The sequence below is a fragment of the Anomaloglossus baeobatrachus genome, chromosome 4 (genome assembly GCF_048569485.1).
Source record: "Anomaloglossus baeobatrachus isolate aAnoBae1 chromosome 4, aAnoBae1.hap1, whole genome shotgun sequence".
NCBI classification, from domain to species: Eukaryota; Metazoa; Chordata; class Amphibia; order Anura; family Aromobatidae; genus Anomaloglossus; species Anomaloglossus baeobatrachus.
Window position 1 is genome coordinate 220,690,116 of NC_134356.1, and position 19,393 is coordinate 220,709,508.

The 19,393-nt window shown below is 52.4% G+C and overlaps 1 protein-coding gene across 2 annotated transcripts in view; it reads left to right on the forward strand.

The window, feature by feature from the left end:
- LOC142303372 (C-terminal-binding protein 2) overlaps positions 1-19,393 on the forward strand; it is a 78,474-nt gene that overhangs the window by 11,224 nt on the left and 47,857 nt on the right. For both annotated transcript variants that reach the window (XM_075344675.1, XM_075344676.1), the window contains exons 3-5: positions 3,495-3,649; positions 11,966-12,110; positions 12,204-12,410. In XM_075344675.1, the coding sequence (XP_075200790.1) occupies positions 3,495-3,649; positions 11,966-12,110; positions 12,204-12,410 (507 nt within the window). The remainder of the gene's footprint in view (positions 1-3,494; positions 3,650-11,965; positions 12,111-12,203; positions 12,411-19,393) is intronic.

Genomic DNA, 19,393 nt, shown 5'->3' on the forward strand with positions numbered 1-19,393 from the left:
CTTTCGCGCAGTTTCATCTGCGTCCACTTCAATGGGACATTCTCCGCCAATGGGACGGGAAGTCGACATCCCTCGACAGGGATGTCTCCCTCTCTCAGACAGCCAAGGACTCTCTCCGGTGGTGGCTTCTTCCCACCTCATTGTCGAAAGGAAAGTCGTTCCTACCCCCATCCTGGGCGGTGGTCACGACAGACGCGAGCCTGTCAGGGTGGGGAGCAGTGTTTCTCCACCACAGGGCTCACGGTACGTGGACTCGGAAAGAGTCCACCCTTCAAATTAATGTTCTGGAAATCAGAGCAGTCTATCTTGCCCTACAAGCCTTCCAGCAGTGGCTAGCAGGCAAGCAGATCCGAATTCAGTCGGACAACTCCACAGCGGTGGCATACATCAACCACCAAGGGGGAACACGCAGTCGGCAGGCCTTCCAGGAAGTCCGGCGGATTCTGACGTGGGTGGAAGACACGGCATCCACCATATCCGCAGTTCACATACCAGGCGTGGAAAACTGGGAAGCAGACTTTCTCAGTCGCCAGGGCATGGACGCAGGGGAATGGTCCCTTCACCCGGACGTGTTTCAGGAGATCTGTCGCCGCTGGGGGATGCCGGACGTCGACCTGATGGCGTCACGGCACAACAACAAGGTCCCGGTTGTCATGGCGCGATCCCACGATTACCGAGCTCTGGCGGCAGACGCCCTAGTTCAGGATTGGTCGCAGTTCAGGCTACCTTATGTGTTCCCACCTCTGGCATTGTTGCCCAGGGTGCTGCGCAAGATCAGGGCCGACTGCCGCCGCGCCATCCTCGTCGCTCCAGACTGGCCAAGGAGGTCGTGGTACCCGGATCTGTGGCACCTCACGGTAGGCCAACCGTGGGCTCTGCCAGACCGTCCAGACTTGTTGTCTCAAGGGCCGTTTTTCCATCTGAATTCTGCGGCCCTGAACCTGACTGTGTGGCCATTGAGTCCTGGATCCTAGCGGCTTCAGGTTTATCTCATGAAGTGGTTGCCACCATGAGACAGGCTAGGAAACCATCCTCCGCCAAGATCTACCACAGGACGTGGAAGATATTCTTATCTTGGTGCTCTGCTCAGGGAGTTTCTCCCTGGCCATTTGCATTGCCTATTTTTCTTTCCTTCCTGCAGTCTGGGTTGGAAAAAGGTTTGTCGCTCGGCTCCCTTAAAGGTCAAGTCTCCGCGCTATCCGTATTTTTTCAGAAGCGCCTAGCGCGACTTCCTCAGGTACGCACGTTCCTGCAAGGGGTTTGTCATATCGTCCCCCCTTACAAGCGGCCGGTGGAGCCCTGGGATCTGAACAAGGTCCTAATTGCTCTCCAGAAGCCGCCTTTCGAGCCTTTGAAGGAGGTTTCCCTTTCTCGTCTTTCACAGAAAGTGGCCTTTCTAGTGGCGGTCACGTCTCTTCGGAGAGTGTCCGAGCTGGCGGCGTTATCATGCAGATCTCCCTTCCTAGTATTTCACCAGGACAAGGTAGTTCTGCGTCCAATTCCAGAATTTCTTCCTAAGGTGGTATCCTCCTTTCATCTCAACCAGGATATCACTTTACCGTCTTTGTGTCCGCATCCAGTTCACCAATTTGAAAAAGGTTTGCATTTATTGGATCTGGTGAGAGCACTCAGGATCTACATTTCCCGCACGGCGCCCCTGCGCCGCTCGGATGCACTCTTTATCCTTGTCGCTGGTCAGCGTAAGGGGTCGCAAGCTTCCAAATCCACCCTGGCGCGGTGGATCAAGGAACCAATTCTTCACACCTACCGTTCTGCTGGGCTTCCGATTCCATCAGGACTGAAGGCCCATTCTACCAGAGCCGTGGGTGCGTCCTGGGCATTACGGCACCAGGCTACGGCTCAGCAGGTGTGCCAGGCGGCTACCTGGTCGAGTCTGCACACTTTTACCAAGCATTATCAGGTGCATACCTACGCTTCGGCGGATGCCAGCCTAGGTAGACAAGTCCTTCAGGCGGCGGTGGCCCACCTGTAGGAAAGGGCTGTTTGACGGCCCTATCACGAGGTATTCTTTTACCCACCCAGGGACTGCTTTTGGACGTACCAATTGTCTGGGTCTCCCAATTAGGAGCGACAAAGAAGAAGGGAATTTTGTTTACTTACCGTAAATTCCTTTTCTTCTAGCTCCAATTGGGAGACCCAGCACCCGCCCTGTTTTCTTAGGGATTTTGTTTTTTCGGGTGCACATGTTGTTCATGTTGAAGAGTTCAGTTCTCCGATGTTGTTCCTCGGATTGAATTTGTCTTTAAAACAGTTATTGGCTTTCCTCCTTCTTGCTTTTGCACTAAAACTGAGGAGCCTGTGATCCCACGGGGGGGTGTATAGCCAGAAGGGGAGGGGCCTTACACTTTTTAGTGTAATACTTTGTGTGGCCTCCGGAGGCAGTAGCTATACACCCAATTGTCTGGGTCTCCCAATTGGAGCTAGAAGAAAAGGAATTTACGGTAAGTAAACAAAATTCCCTTCTTTGTAACTGAATTGTGCTGCTCCTATGTTTTTCTTCCAAGAAGTGTGGATACATTTACAAATGAATGTTACCAGATCGTGGTCCCCCCCCCCCCCCCCCATATACAGTGACAATCTGCAATGATTGATCCCCTAAGCCACAAACTGGTAACACCCTTTTGTCAATTCATTCATAAATGTTACTCACCACTTCCCTTTAAAGGATTGTCCCCAAGCTGTATTTACCTGCTATAGAGTTAATCTGCAGGTTAATAGCGGCCACCTTAATGAAAGTGCGGCTACAGGGAGAAAATTAACTTTATTCCTACTGGAAGCCGCTGTCTTTGGTGTAAAGGTGAGAGGGGCTTTTTTGTTAATTTCGTGTCCCTATATTCTCAATTTGGTATGCAAGATGTAATTATATGTTATGACCTATTCTGTTTTTCATGAAAATCAATAAAATATTTAATTACTAAAGGTGAGAGGGGCAGCTGTAACCACTGCCCAGCACTTTAACAGTTGATTCTTTACAGGCATTTGTGCAGAGCGAGCTGTCAAACTGGTGGTGCACGCTTACTGCTGCCGCTCACAATGATGACTGTAGCAACTCTGGGTATACATCTGACTGAAAGCCAGCGGCTCCCAGGAGGAGTAAAGTTAATTTCTTCCCAGTAGCTGCACTTTGTTAAGCAGCTTGCCAGCATTGAATGCTATTAACCTGCAGATTTCTCCTATATCTGTGGGTAATTGGCGTTTGGGGTATGGCAAGTTCTATGATTGTTGCTATGGTCAGCGCATAATTAAGGACCAATATTAAATAATAATGTGTTTCTATGTGGATTAGGTTTATATTAAACTGTGAAATGGTGTTAATGGGTTGACCTATGCTCAAAATTGATGTGTTCTGTGAAGTTTTTGCATATTTGGGTTTGATTAATCCTGATAAGGGGACTGCATATTTTGCGTTGAAGTGATTTAGTGTTTGACTATGCCTTACCTCTGAAGATCTTTACTGGTTTGCTTCTATTCAGGTATTCGGCCGCCTATTCTGAATGGTCCTATGCCAGTCCGTCCATTGGTGGCCCTTTTGGATGGAAGGGATTGCACGGTGGAGATGCCTATATTGAAGGATGTTGCTACAGTAGCCTTCTGTGATGCGCAGTCTACACAAGAGATCCACGAGAAAGTAAGGATGTTCATTTTTCCCCACTATATATTCTTGGAATGGACAATCTTCTCTGCATACTTTTGCTATGTCTACAGGTTCCTCTGCCTCAAGCTTGATTTAACTAATCTACTTTGTAGGGATATTAAGAAATGCCTTGAGAACAGGGGTGTAACCTTTGCTACTCCAGCTGTTGTGAATCTCCAGCTCTCAGCAGTTCTGGATTGCCACTGATTGTCAGCTTTCTGCCAGGGTATGATGGGAGTTGTAGTTTCATAACAGCTGGAGGACCAAAGGTTGCTTATTTCTGCTTTAAAACAGGTTCCGTTTCATTTTAACCCCTTCACGAAGAACGTACCAATACGTCCTTGGTTGTGTCCCTGATTTTGTGAGCTCATATGTTGAGTTTGCATCCTTCCCAAACTCACACACACCGGCGGGGAGAGCACCATTCCTTGCTGCCTTGGGCGGCCCCTAATGGTGATGGGTTGACATGACAGCTGGGTGTCAACATTTCTGCTCTATAGAATAAAAAAGAATAAAAATCTTTATTTTGCCCCTTTTGAGAATAAAATTAAAAAAAAAACCAACATACCGTATTTTTCGCTTTATAAGACGCACTTTTCCTCCCAAAAATTTGGGAGGAAAATGGGGGGTGTGTCTTATATAGCGGTACCTGGGGGGGTCCTGTCTGAGGCGATCGGGCGGCCGGGCGCCTGTGGCTGCATTCAAGCAGCCTGGTACCTGTGCTTGCGTGCGGTGGCAGCCGGGTACCCGTGGCTGTGCGCGGGCGGCAGCCGGGTGCTGTGTGGGGTCGGCAGCCAGGTACCTGTGCTCGCGTGCAGTGGCAGCCAGGTACCCATGGCTGTGCGCGGGCGGCAGCTGGGGGCCTGTGCGCGGGCGGCAGCCGGGGGCCTGTGCGCGGGCGGCAGCCGGGGGCCTGTGCGCGGGCGGCAGCCGGGGGCCTGTGCGCGGGCGGCAGCCGGGGGCCTGTGCGCGGGCGGCAGCCGGGGGCCTGTGCGCGGGCGGCAGCCGGGGGCCTGTGCGCGGGCGGCAGCCGGGGGCCTGTGCGCGGGCGGCAGCCGGGGGCCTGTGCGCGGGCGGCAGCCGGGGGCCTGTGCGCGGGCGGCAGCCGGCTGCCGCCCTCACACAAGCACATGGGTACCCGGCTGCCACCGCACGCAAGCACACGGGTACCCGGCTGCCACCGCACGCAAGCAAGTTGTGGGATCACAAGTGATTCTTTCTGTGAGGTAAAACATTTTACTGCCTGTTTTTTTATAAAAATGCTTTTTTTCCCTCTTTTTTTCCTTTCCTGACCAGGAGCTGTGATATGATCAGACCATGTCCCTATACAGTCACACTGCCAGTACACAGTACACAGCAGGGACACATTAAGGCCCTGTACACACACTGTGTTTTTTTGCCACAAATTTGCCGTATTTTTTGCTGTAGAAAAAGTGCGTCTTTTGTTCATAAAGTTCATGCAGTCCTTCCCCAGCAAAAGCTATGAGAAATCCAAAATGCTGTGCACACACTGCGTTCCCCCCTCCCCCCCTACAGGTTTTACTGCAGAATCTCTGCAGCAAAAAGAAGCAGCATGTCACTTCTTTTCCGCAGGTACCTGTGGTTTTGCCATTGATGGTTAAAAACCGCCGAAAATCCGCACCCAAACCGTGGTGAAACCGCATGCGGATTTTGGGTGCGTTTTTTTGTCCGCAGCTGTGGAATTCTTCCAGAGGGTGCGGATTTTTCTTAGGAAACTCATCTACCCAGTGCGCACAGGACCTAATAAGATTATCTCAGCACAGGAACTTTTTTTTTTTTTTTTAAACATCCAATAGTATAAATTATTATTATTCCTAGATCTGTTGCTTAAAATGAGCTTTCTTTGTCGCTCCATTGGGAGACCCAGACAATTGGGTGTATAGCTATTGCCTCTGGAGGCCACACAAAGTATTACACTTAAAAGTGTAAGGCCCCTCCCCTTCTGGCTATACACCCCCAGTGGGATCACTGGCTCACCAGTTTTGTGCTTTGTGCGAAGGAGGCAACACATCCACGCATAGCTCCACTTTTTAGTCAGCAGCAGCTGCTGACTATGTCGGATGGAAGAAAAGAGGACACATATAGTGTCCCCAGCATGCTCCCTTCTCACCCCACTGTATGTCGGAGGTGTTTGTAAGGTTGAGGTACCCATTGCGGGTACGGCGGCAGGAGCCCACATGCTGATTCCTTCCCCATCCCTTTTTACAGGGCTCTGGGTGAAGTGGGATTTACCGGTCTCCAGGCACTGAGACCGTGCTCCATCTACAGCCCCTGGAGAAGATGCTGGATGGAGCGGAGTACATCAGGGACATGGCCCTGCTTCCTCAAGGTACTCTGTGTCCCCGTGCATTTGGCGCTCACACCGCAGCATGCTGGGTGTTGTAGTGCGCCGGGGGACATCAGCGCTGCGGCGCCTGTGCCATGGCCTCATTCAGCTTTGCTGAAGCAGGCTCACTTATGGGAATTGGTCGCGCCGGCCGCTGAGACTGCGGCGCGGCTGGCACTTGTAGTGCGCCGGGGACTTCAGCGCGGCCTGCGCTTTTACGGCGGCCGCGCTGATAACTAGAGTCCCCGGCTTTTGCGGCCTGCTTCCGTTCGTTCCCGCCCCCAGACCTGCCAGTCAGGAGAGGGGCGGGACGCTGGCCACTTCCAGGAATCGGTCGCGCCGGCCGCTGGCAGCGGCGCGGCTGGCACTTGTGGTGCGCCGGGGACTTCAGCGCGGCCCGCGCTTTTACGGCGGCCGCGCTGATAACTAGAGTCCCCGGCTTTTGCGGCCTGCTTCCGTTCGTTCCCGCCCCCAGACCTGCCAGTCAGGAGAGGGGCGGGACGCTGGCCTCTTCTATGAATTGGTCGCGCCGGCCGCTGGAACTGCGGCGCGGCTGGCACTTGTGGTGCGCCGGGGACTTCAGCGCGGCCCGCGCTTTTACGGCGGCCGCGCTGTTAACTCGAGTCCCCGGCTTCTGGGCCTAGTCTCCCTTCGTTACCGCCCACAGCCCTGACAGTCAGGGTAGGGGCGTGACGCTGCATAGAGCAGAGCTGAGAGCTGGAGTATGTTTTGCATACTCCACCCCTCTCACTGTGTGCACTGTGAATCCGGATTCCCGCACTTTCTCAGGCACGCCCACGGCTTCCTTCTCTACAAGGACACCGGCAGCCATTAGTGTCAGTTTCTGTAAGATACAGAGACAAGTGTGGAAGACCCTGGCATTCTGATAGTCACACAATCGCTGTAACAGGCGTTAAGCAGCACCTGTGGTGCTAACCCCACTAGTGCAGAAGTGCACTTATAGATATGCTTGTACTATATACATTGCACTGTTTGGTCGCACGTTGTATATACCCTCCTGGATTATGCGGAGGAGTTATCAGCATATTCTCTGTGTAAAACAAAGGTGCAGAACCACATGTTTTTCTATACAGCTGGTACAGCATGTACGGCTATACGGCCGGCAGGTACATAGACTCCCATTGTATGCACTAATGGCCAGGGGATGAGGACGGTGTCTGCAGTATTTACTGACAGTTTTTCTGAGACTATGGCTATGATACTAGAAGCCTAGCAGTCCGGACATGTCTCTCACAATATGGGCACTGTTGAATCATTGATCCATGGCCCCCCTCAGTGTGAATAACTAACAGCTCCGGGAATGTCACACGCATCCCAGAGTCACGGCTCTGCACGGACGTCAGTCCCAGACAGCCTAAGTGGGCTCGCTATGAGCGGCCTCGGTTTCATCAGGGTCCTAACAGAAGGACTCGCTGTGTAATGAGGCGGAAGTAGCGGCTCAGGATTCTGATCCTGAGACCGCTCTCAATCTGGATACACCTGATTGTGACGCCATAGTAAATAATCTTATAGCGTCCATCTATAGAATGTGGGTTATTTCTCACAGCTCCTCCAGTGGAGGAGTCAGCTTCACGTATTTTTCTGGACCACTCTGCCTTCAGAGAGGCAGTCCAGGAACACCACGCTTATCCAGATATGCGCTTCTCCAAACGGCTTAGGATACACGTTATCCCTGTCCCCTGACTTGGTCAAGGACTGGACCCAATGTCCCGAGCGGCATCCTCCAATCTCCAGGCTTGTAGCTAGATCCATAGTTGCAGTGGGAGATGGAACTGCAAACTCAAAGATGCCACTGACAGACAGATGGATCTCTGGTCGAAAGCCATCTATGAGGCTGTCGGCGCACCGTTGGCTCTGGCATTCTCTCCCTTGGGGCACTCCAAGCTATTTCAGCTTGTCTTACACAGATTGACACGGTTACACGTACATCTGTGCCGCAGGTGGCATCCTTAACCTCTCAAATGTCTGCATTTGTTTCTTACGCGATTCAGGTTGTCCTGGACTCTGCGAACCGTGCGGCGGTAGCCTCCGCTACTCCGTGTTTTTAAGCAGAGCCTGGTCTGCTCGTTAAGTGAATGGAAGGCAGATTCTGCTTCCAAAAAAGGTTGCCTAACCAGTTGCCTTTTTCTGCTGACCGACTGTTTGGTGAGCGTTGGATGTAACCATCAAACAGTCCAGGGGTAAGGATTCATCCTTTCCTCAGCCCGGACACAACAAACCCCAACAGAGCAAGAGGCAGTCGGGGTTTTCGGCCTTTTCGAGGCTCGGGCAGGTCCCATTTTTCCTCGTCCAATGTGGACTCAAAAGGATCAGAGGAGCTAAGATTCTTAGCGGGCTCAGTCTCGCCCAAAAAAGCGACAGTCTGAAAACCCGCTTCCAAGGCGGCTTCCTCATGACTTGCGGCCTCGGTCGGTAGCAGGCTCTCCCGCCTTGGCGATATTTAGCTACCATTGAGTGTGAGACATTCTGTCTCACGGGTACAGGATAGAGCTCACTTCTCGTCCTCCAACTCGATTCTTCAGAATTTCTCCACCTCCCGGCCGGGCCGCTGCTCTTCTGCAAACAGGGTGCACTCTATAGGCAGAAAGAGTGATGACCCCCGTTCCTCTTCAGGAACAAGGTCACGGTTTTTACCCCAAATTCTTTGCGGTACCTATAACAACGGGCCGTTCCGTCCCGTTCTGGATCTAAAAATGCTCAGCAAGCTCGTGGACACCAGGCGGTTCCGGATGGAATCCCTCCGCCATGTCATCGCCTCAAGGTCCCAAGGATATTTCCTAGCATCATTAGGCATCAAGGATGCTTATCCACATGTGCCGATTGATCCAGAGCACTAGCGTTTCTACGCTTCGTTATAGGAGACGAACACCCTCTGTTCGTAGCTCTACCTTCCGGCTAGCGACAGTCCAACTGGTCTTCGCCAAGGTCAGGGCAGCAGTAGTCACAGTCCTGCACTCTCAGGGTCACTCTGTGGTCCCGTATTTAGACGATCTACTTGTCAAGGCACTCTCTTAGGAAACATGCCAACACTGCCCGAACGTTGCGCTGGAGACTCTCTAGAGTTTTGGGTGGATCATCAACTTTTTAAAGTCAGATCCGACCCCGACCCTATCGATAACATATCTAGGCATAGAGTTTCTTACTCTCTCAGCGATAGTGAAGCTGCCGCTAGACAAACAGCATTCACTACGGGCTGCAAGCTCTTCTTTAAGAACCAGTCGCACACATTGAGACGCCTCATGCACTTCCTACGTAAGATGGTAGCAATGGAGGCAGTTCCTTTCGCGCAGTTTTACTGCGTCCACTACAATGGGACATTCTCCGCCAATGGGACGAGGAGTCGACGTCCCTCAACAGAGTCGTCGTTCTTTCTCAGGCGGCCAAGGAATCTCTACGGTGGTGGCTTCTTCTCACCTCTTGGTCAAAAAGAAGGTCCTTCCTATCCCCGTCCTGGGCGATAGTTACGACAGACGCGAGTCTATCAGGGTGGGGAGCAGTTTTTCTCCACTACAGCGCTCAGGGTACGTGGACTCAGCAAGAGTCCACTCTTCAGATCAATGTTCTTGACCACAGAGCAGAGTATCTTGCCCTACAATCCTTCCAACAGCGGCTGGAAAGCAAGCATATCCGACTTCAGTCGGACAGCTCCACAGCGGTGGCATACATCAACCACCAAGGAAGAACGCGCAACCGGCAAGCCTTCCAGGAAGTCCGGCAGGTTCTGAGGTGGGTGGAAGACACGGCATCCACCATATCCACAATTCACATCCCAAGTGTGGAAACTAGGAAGCTGACTTCCTAAGTCGCTGAGGTGTGGCCGAAAGAGTATGGTCTCCTCACCCGGACGGGTTTCAGGAGATCTGGCGCCGCTGACAGAGGCCGGACGTCGATCTAATGGCGTCACGGCACAACAACAATGTGCCAGCTTCATGGCACGGTTTCACAATCATCGAGCTCTGGCGGCAAACGTCTTAGTTCAGCATTGGTCGCAGTTCCAGCTACCTTAGGTGCCACCTCTGGCATTGTTGCCCAGAGTACTGCGCTAGATCAAGACCGACTGCGGCCGCGCCATCCTCGTCGCTACAAATTGGCCGAGGATGTTGTGGTACTCGGTTCTGTGGTGCCTCACGGTAGGCTAACCGGGGGCACTACCAGACCAATCAGACTGGCTGTCTCAAGGGCCATTCTTCCATTTGAATTCTACGGCCCTCAACCGGATGGTGTGGCATTGAGTCCGGGAACCTAGTGTCGTCAGGATTACCTCAGGACGTGGTTGCCACCATGAGACAGGCTAGCATACCAACGTCCGCCAAGATTGACCACAGGACGTGGAAGATGTTCTTATCTCGGTGCTCGGCGCAGGGTGTTTCTCCCTGGCCGGTTGCATCGTCTATGTTTCCTTCCTTCCTGCAATCTAGGTAGGAAAATGGGTTGTCGCTCAGTTCCCTTTAGGGACAAGTCTCAGCGCTATCTGTATTTTTTCAGAAACGACGACTTCCTCAGGTACGCACGTTCCTACGGGGAGTTTGTCTTCTCAGCACTCCGTACAAGCGGCCGTTAGAGCCCTGAGATCTGAACAAGGTTCTAATTGCTCTCCAGATGCCGCCTTTCGAGCCTTTGAAGGATGTCTCCCTTCCCGTTTTTCACGGGAAGTGGCCTTCTAGTAACGGTCTCGTCTCTTAGGAGAGTTTCCGAGCTAGCAACGCTCTCATACAAACTCCCTTCCTGGTCCTTCACCAGGACAGGGTAGTTCTGCGTCCGGTTCCGGAATTTCTCCCTAAGGTGGTATCCCATTTTCATATCAATCAGGATATCACCTCACCTTCTTTGTGTCCTCGTCCAGTCCATCAATTTCAGAAAGATTTGCATCTGTTGGTTCTGGTGAGAGCACTCAGGTTCTACTTCCCGCATGGCGCTCCTGCGCCACCCGGATGCACTCTTTGTCCTTGTCGCTGGTCGGCGTAAACAGTCGCAAGCTTCCAGATCCACCCTTGCTCGGGGGCTCGAGGAACCAATTCTTGAAACCTACAGTTCTACTGGGCTTCTGGTTCTCTCAAGGCCGAAGGCCCATTCTACCAGAGCCGTGGGTGCATCCTGGGCATTACGGCACCAGGCTACGGCTCAGCAGGTGTGTCAGGCACCCACCTGGTCGAGTCTACTTACTTTTACCAAGCATTATCAGATGCATACCTACGCTTCGGCAGACGCCAGCCTAGGTAGATAAGTCATTCAGGCGGCGGTTGGCCACCTGTAGGAGAGGGCCGTTTGACGGCCCTATCATGAGGTATTCTTTTACCCACCCAGGGATTGCTTTTGGACATCCCAATTGTCCTGGGTCTCCCAATGGAGCGACAAAGAAGAAGGGAATTTTGTTTACTTACCGTAAATTCCTTTTCTTCTAGCTCCAATTGGGAGACCCAGCACCCGCCCTGTTTTCTCGGGGTTTTTCTGTTTTTTCGGGTACACATGTTGTTCATGTGGTATGGTTCAGTTCTCCGATGTTTCCTCGGATTGAATTGGTCTTTAAACCAGTTATTGGCTTTCCTCCTTCTTGCTTTGGCACTAAAACTGGTGAGCCAGTGATCCCACTGGGGGTGTATAGCCAGAAGGGGAGGGGCCTTACACTTTTAAGTGTAATACTTTGTGTGGCCTCCAGAGGCAATAGCTATACACCCAATTGTCTGGGTCTCCCAATTGGAGCTAGAAGAAAAGGAATTTACGGTAAGTAAACAAAATTCCCTTCTTGTGCCTATTCAGTGCGAATAACTGAGGTGTCGTCCTTGCTCCTAACACTGGACAGGTTGTCAGATCATATGTGGTCAGCATGGAGGGGAGAGAACAATGACATTTCTTTGGAACATTAGCAATTTTGGGTTAAGCACGTAGAGCTTTTTATTTGGAGGACCAAGAAACTCTTCCACAGCTTATCTTTTTCCTTCCAGGTGTTAAGTGAAGCAGTGGGAGCCCTTATGTATCACACAATTTCCCTTTCTAGAGAGGATTTGGAAAAATTTAAGGCCTTACGTATTATCATCCGAATTGGAAGTGGCTATGACAATATTGATATCAAGTCTGCAGCTGATTTAGGTAAGTGTGTTAGGCAGATTAGCGCAAGATGAATTTGTTGGCTTCCATCTTTACGGACACTTTTTTTTTTCTTTTTTTTTTTTTTCTTTTAAGGGATTGCAGTCTGTAATGTTCCCTCATCGTCTGTGGAAGAGACGGCAGATTCGACACTCTGCCACATCTTGAATCTCTATCGGCGTGTGACATGGCTACACCAGGCTATGAGAGAAGGGAATCGTGCGGCCAGTGTAGAGCAGATCCGAGAGGTTGCCGGAGGCGCTGCCAGAATCCGCGGGGAGACTTTGGGCATCATCGGGCTTGGTAAAGCTTTTCAATAAAACATGGGGTCCGATTCATTATTGCATTTGCAACTTTATTATGTGGTTTTAGGGTATGTGCCCACGATCAGGACTCAGTGTCCTGGTTGCAGCGGGTCCTGACCTGCGGGGCCGCGAGTCTCCTCCGCAGGAGAACACAGGAGACCGCAGCTGACTACCCACGATCAGGGTTCACTGCGTCCTGGATGCAGCGGGTCCTGACCTGCGGGGCCGCGAGTCTCCTCCACAGGAGAACACAGGAGACCGCAGCTGACTGTACCCATGATCAGGACTCAGTGTCCTGGTTGCAGCGGGTCCTGACCTGCGGGGCTGCGAGTCTCCTCCGCAGCAGAGCGCAGCTGACTGTCCATGATCAGGGTTCAGTGCGCTGCAGTCTCTCGCTTATGTTCTCCATACAGAGGACACATGCGAATCCACAGCAAATAATTGACATGCTGCGGCCAGGAAAGAAGCACTGCAAGTCAGTGTCTGCTGCAGAAAAATCAAGCACAGTGGTCATGGATTTCTAGAACTCCCATACACTGTGCTTGTACTGTACAACGCAGCGTTTTGGACGCAGCGAAAACACACCGCAAACACTAATCATGGGCACGCACCCTTATTGTGTTTGTGTTTTTTTTTTTTTTTTTTTTTTTTTGTGCTGTATTCTTTAATTTGTGCTTTCTTTATCGTTCCTTTGGGAGACCCAGACCATGGGTGTTTAGCTTCTGCCTCCGGAGGACACACAAAGTACTACACTTAAAAGTGTAGCTCCTCCCTCTGAGCTTATACACCCCCTGGTGAGCCAGTCCCAGCCAGTTTATTGCTGTGTCTTCAGGAGGCATACATCCACACAAAACCGCTTCCAGCGGTCTGGTAAGCCACAGCCGGTCTCCGGTTGTGCACCTCTGTATATTCTCCCTGGGGTTCATTCTCTTGCAAAGCCCCCACTCCAGCAGCATGTCTCACACAAGGAGCAAGGCTCCAAAGCTTGATTCTGCATGCACTGCATGTAAGCTCCTGCTGCCTGAGCCGAGCACCTGTCCACATTGTGATGTTTGCTCTAACTTGGCGGTGCCACAGCCTTGGAGTCTCACCCCCAGTGGTCTCTCAGGCTGCTTCTGCACCTGTGGCTGAACCCCCGGCCTGGGTAGAGTCCTTTTCTAGGTCCATATCCCAGTCATTTGCTGAGTCCATGGGACTTTTGTCCAGGACTTTGATAAATATGCATCAGCCCGCCTCACAGGGTGCCTCTAATACTCTTGCCAGAGGATCCCTATCCTCTGACCTCCGTCCATCAGAGCTCAGAGGATTCATCATCAGGTCCCAGACCCCGTCCTTCTAAAAGAAGGCGCAGGCTTTCCTCCCCCTCCTCATCCTGTGGCTCTGACTCAAGAGCTGACTCTCAAGATGAGGAGGATGCCCTCACGGGGGGGCTCGGAGGCTATGTACCCCGTCGATCTCTCCGAGGGTGACTCAGATTTTAGGGACTTGATTGCTTCTATTAATTCTGTACTGGATCTCAATCCGCCAGTATCAGAGGAGCAACCCTCTTTGGCAGAAAAACATCAGTTTACCTCGCCTAAGAGAGTGAAGAGTGTGTTCTTTAAGCACTCCAGTTTTCAGACCGCTGTGACCAAATCCAGGGCCTGTCCTGACACTCTTTCCAAAGCGTGGTTCTGATGACCGTTTTCCCTTTCCACCTGAGGTGGTCAAGGAGTGGTCGCACTCCCCAAAGGTAGACCCTCCGGTGTCTAGGCTCTCAGTCCGGACCGTTGTCGGTGGCTGACGGCACCTCACTTAAGGATTCCACTGACCGTCAGATTGACCTTCTGGCCAAATCCGTGTATGAAGCGGCGGGGGCCGCGTTTTCCCCAACTTTTGCAGCAGTGTGGGCTCTCAAGGCCATCTCTGCTTCTCTAGAGGAGATGTATTCCCTCACCAGGGAATCTATGCCCGAGATGGTTGCCTTAACTTCTCAGGCTTCAGCTTTTTCATCTTATGCCATGTCTGCCATGCTAGAGGATTCTCACCGCACTGCGGTGGCTTCGGCTAATTCCCTTGTTATCCGCAGGATCTTGTGGCTTCGAGAGTGGAAGGCAGATGCTTCTTCAAAGAAGTACCTTGCTGGGCTCCCTTTTGCTGGATCCAGGCTGTTCGGTGAACAGCTGGATGAAATTATTAAGGAGGCTACTGGCGGGAAGAGTACTTCCATGCCACAAACCAAGACCAGGAAACCCGCCCAGGGTAGGAATCAATCGAGGTTTCGTTCCTTTCGTTCCTCCAACTGGTCGTCCTCTAAGCCCTCCGCCTCGTCCGCTAACTCAGCTAAGGATCATAAATCCAACTGGCGCCCAAAAGCGCGTCCGCAGAAGACCGCAGGAGGTTCTGCCACTAAGGCAGCCTCCTCATGACTCTCTGCCCGCTCCAGCCACGTCCTTAGTCGGTGGCAGGCTCTCCCACTTTGGCGACGCTTGGTTAAAACAAGTCTCCGATCAGTGGGTGAGAGATATCATATCTCACGGCTACAGGATAGAATTCTCTTCCAGCCCGCCAAACAGATTTTTTCTCTCAACTCCCCCCTGCTCCAAGGCCGCCGCCTTCTCACAGGCCGTGGCATCCCTGCAGGCAAACGGAGTGATTGTACCAGTTCCCACTCGGGAACGGCTCAGAGGTTTTCCTCAAACCTCTTCCTAGTTCCCAAAAAGGACGGTACCTTCCGGCCCATCCTGGATCTCAAGCTTCTCAACAAGCATGTTCGGGTGCGGCATTTTCGCATGGAGTCTCTGCGATCAGTCATTGCCTCTATGACCCAAGGGGATTTCCTGGCGTCCATCGACATCAGAGATGCCTATCTACATGTGCCAATCGCAGTTTCACACCAGCGTTGGTTACGTTTTGCCATAGGAGAAGATCATTTCCAATTCGTGGCTCTCCCCTTCGGGTTAGCCACTGCCCCTCGGGTATTCACAAAGTTCATGGCGGCAGTGATTGCGGTCCTGCACCTCCAGGGGTTGGCAGTGCTTCCTTACCTGGACGACCTTCTGGTCAAGGCTCCATCCAGCGCAGGCTGTCAGCGGAGTGTCTCGCTCACTCTCGCCACTCTAGCCCAATTCGGGTGGCTTGTCAATCTCCCCAAATCCACTCTGACTCCGACCCAGAGTCTCACGTACCTAGGGATGCAGTTCGAGACTTTGCCGGCACTTGTGAAGTTGCCCTTAATCAAACAGCACTCTCTCCAGCTAGCGGTGCGCTCTCTGCTGCGGCCCCGCCGTTATACCCTCAGGCGCCTGATGCAGGTGCTGGGTCAAATGGTGGCGTCCATGGAGGCTGTTCCCTTTGCCCAGTTCCATCTGCGCCCTCTGCAGCTGGACATTCTCCGCTGTTGGGACAAGCGGCCTTCCTCCTTACAGAGGTTAGTGGCTCTGTCGCCACGGACCAAGAGCTCTCTTCAGTGGTGGCTTCGGCCCCTCTCCCTGTCCCAAGGGCGCTCCTTCCTGGCCCCGTCCTGGGTGATTCTCACCACGGATGCCAGTCTATCCGGCTGGGGAGCGGTATATCTCCACCACAGAGCACAGGGCACTTGGACTCCGTCCGAGTCAGCCCTTTCAATCAATGTGCTGGAAACCAGAGCCGTGTTTCTAGCTCTCGTAGTTTTTCACCACCTGTTGGTGGGCAGGCACATTCGAGTCCAGTCAGACAACGCAACAGCAGTTGCCTACATCAATCACCAAGGCGGGACACGCAGCCGCCTGGCAATGATTAGAGGTACAACGCATCCTTCAATGGGCGGAGGACTCCAAGTCTACCATATCCGCAGTCCACATCCCAGGCGTGGAAAACTGGGAAGCAGATTATCTCAGCCGTCAATGCGTGGACGGTGGCGAGTGTTCCCTGCACCCGGCAGTGTTTCAGTCAATCTGCCGCAAATGGGGCACTCCGGACGTGGACCTAATGGCATCCCGTCACAACAACAAGGTTCCTGTTTACGTGGCTCGCTCCCACGATCCTCAGGCCTTCGCCGCGGACGCTCTGGTTCAAGACTGGTCCCAGTTTCGTCTGTCCTACGTGTTTCCCCCTCTAGCTCTCTTGCCCAGAGTCCTGCGCAAGATCAGAATGGAGGGCCGTCGAGTCATCCTCATTGCACCGGACTGGCCCAGGCGAGCTTGGTATCCGGACCTGCTCCAACTGTACGTAGAGATGCCGTGGCATCTTCCGGACCGTCCAGACCTACTGTCGCAAGGTCCGTTTTTCCGCCCGAATTCTGCGGCCCTCAAATTGACGGCGTGGCTCTTGAGTCCTGGATTTTGACGGCTTCTGGTATTCCCCCTGAGGTCATCTCCACTATGACTCGGGCCCGTAAGTCTTCCTCCGCCAAGATCTATCACAGGACTTGGAAAATTTTCCTGTCCTGGTGTCGCTCTTCCGGCCATCCTCCTTGGCCATTCTCTTTGCCGACCCTTCTGTCTTTTCTACAGTCCGGTCTGCAGCTAGGACTGTCCCTCAACTCTCTCAAGGGACAAGTCTCAGCTCTGTCAGTACTGTTCCAGCGGCGTCTCGCCCGGCTGGCTCAGGTCCGCACCTTCATGCAAGGCGCGTCTCGCATCATTCCGCCTTATCGGCGGCCCTTGGATCCCTGGGACCTTAACTTGGTCCTCACGGTATTGCAGAAACCCTCTTTTGAGCCTCTTAGGGAGGTTTCTTTGTATCGGCTTTCTCAGAAAGTGGCCTTTCTAGTTGCCATAACTTCTCTCAGGAGAGTCTCTGATTTGGCTGCGCTCTCCTCGGAGTCACCTTTTTTAGTTTTTCACCAAGACAAGGTGGTTCTCCGTCCGACTCCGGACTTTCTTCCTAAGGTGGTCTCTCCCTTCCACCTTAACCAGGACATTTCCTTACCGTCCTTCTGTCCGGCCCCTGTTCATCGCTTTGAAAAAGCGCTGCATACTCTAGATCTGGTGCGTGCTCTCCGGATTTATGTGTCTCGCACCGCTGCGCTTAGGCGGTGCACCTCTCTTTTTGTGCTAACCACAGGGCGGCGCAAGGGTCTCCCTGCTTCTAAGCCAACCTTGTCCCGTTGGATTAGAACGACCTTTTCGGACGCCTACCAGAGTACTCAGGTGCCTCCCACGCCGGGGATCAAAGCACACTCGACCAGAGCTGTCGGTGCCTCTTGGACTTTTTGGCACCAGGCTACTACGGCTCAACAAGTCTGTCAGGCTGCCACTTGGACTAGCCTGCATACCTTCTCGAAGCACTACCAAGTGCATGCTCATGCTTCATCAGATGCGAGCTTGGGCAGACGCATCCTTCAGGCGGCTGTCGCCCACTTGTGAAGTTAGGTTCTGCCTACTTCTTAGTTTTTCTGTTTATTTCCCACCCATGGACTGCTTTGGAACGTCCCATGGTCTGGGTCTCCCAAAGGAACGATAAAGAAAAAGAGAATTTTGTTTACTTACCGTAAATTCTTTTTCTTATAGTTCCGTATTGGGAGACCCAGCTCCCTCCCTGTTGCCTGTTGTGTTATCACCGGCTGTTGTTAAGACAGTCTCCGGTTGTTCCGGCTCTTGCTCTGTTCTACTTGTGGGTGGCTATTCTCCTTCAGCTTTTGCACTAAACTGGCTGGGACTGGCTCACCAGGGGGTGTATAAGCTCAGAGGGAGGAGCTACACTTTTTAGTGTAGTACTTTGTGTGTCCTCCGGAGGCAGAAGCTATACACCAAATGTCTGGGTCTCCCAATACGGAACTATAAGAAAAAGAATTTACGGTAAGTAAACAAATTTCTCTTTTTTTTTTAAGTCCGTTTTGTGTTAATCTGTATTTTTTTTTTTTTTTTATGCGGCAATGAGGATGGGGTTTGGGGTTTCCAGATATTTACGGCCGATTTATCAATTGCAACTTTTTAAAAAGTCACAAATGTACTTAAATCCCTCTTTCTTCATCGTTCCTTATGGGAGACCCAGACCAAGGGTGTATAGCTTCTGCCTCCGGAGGACACACAAAGTACTACACTAAAAGTGTAGCTCCTCCCTCCGAGCATATACACTCCCCGGATGACAAATCCAACCAGTTCAATGCTTTGTGTTCAGGAGGTCACACACACACATGCATCCTCTGATTTTTGATTTTTGATTTCAAAGATTTGGAAGAAAAGCGGGTCCAGTCTGGACTCCCGGCATGTCCCTTCTCACCCCACTGTGTCAGCGGTGCTGTTAAGGTTGATTTTACAAGGCTGGAGCCTTCACATGCCGCACTCCTTCACCATCCTCTGAGGCTCTGGCTTGAAGTGGGAGCCATCACGGTTCTCACTGCTTTGCAGGAGACCGGTCTCCATCCGCAGCCCTGTTCAGGATCCTGTCGGACGGAGCGCTCACCTCCCAGGGACCTGGCACCTGCGTCTCACAAGCTAAGTACTGAGACGTTATTACCACAGACAGTGGTCTTTCCAGGGGTCCCTTGTACTTTATATGTTGGGGAGAGTGTGTTATGACTTTGTTAACATTTCTGGCCGGTTCTCCAGTTTTCACTGGAGAACCGCGCCGATGGTGCCTGCACGCTGGCCGCATGTTTAAATCTAGGCCCCGGCTTCGCCTGAGGCCTACTTTCGGTTTCACTCCCCCTGCATGTCAGTCATGCAGAGGGACAGTGTGGCTCCGCCCAGCGGCTGTTCAGCACAGGGAACGGACACTCCTCACTGAAGAAAGATTCCCTCCCCTGTATACCTCATTTGTCCTCCGGATCCAGCTCTCACAGTAGGCCCCGCCCCCTCTCCTCGCTCCGGCGCCATTTTCTCAGCGTTTTCAATGTCTGCATAACACATTGTGACAAATGGGGGCCTTGGGCTGGGGGATCTGGAGGGCACAGAGATGTCCCTATGTTAAACGGTCTGGCAGCCACAACCTCCGGTTGTGCAGCTGCTTATATACTCTGTTTATATACTCTGCTGGGGGTCATTCTGTACAGGAGCCCCCACTTCTGCAGCATGTCTC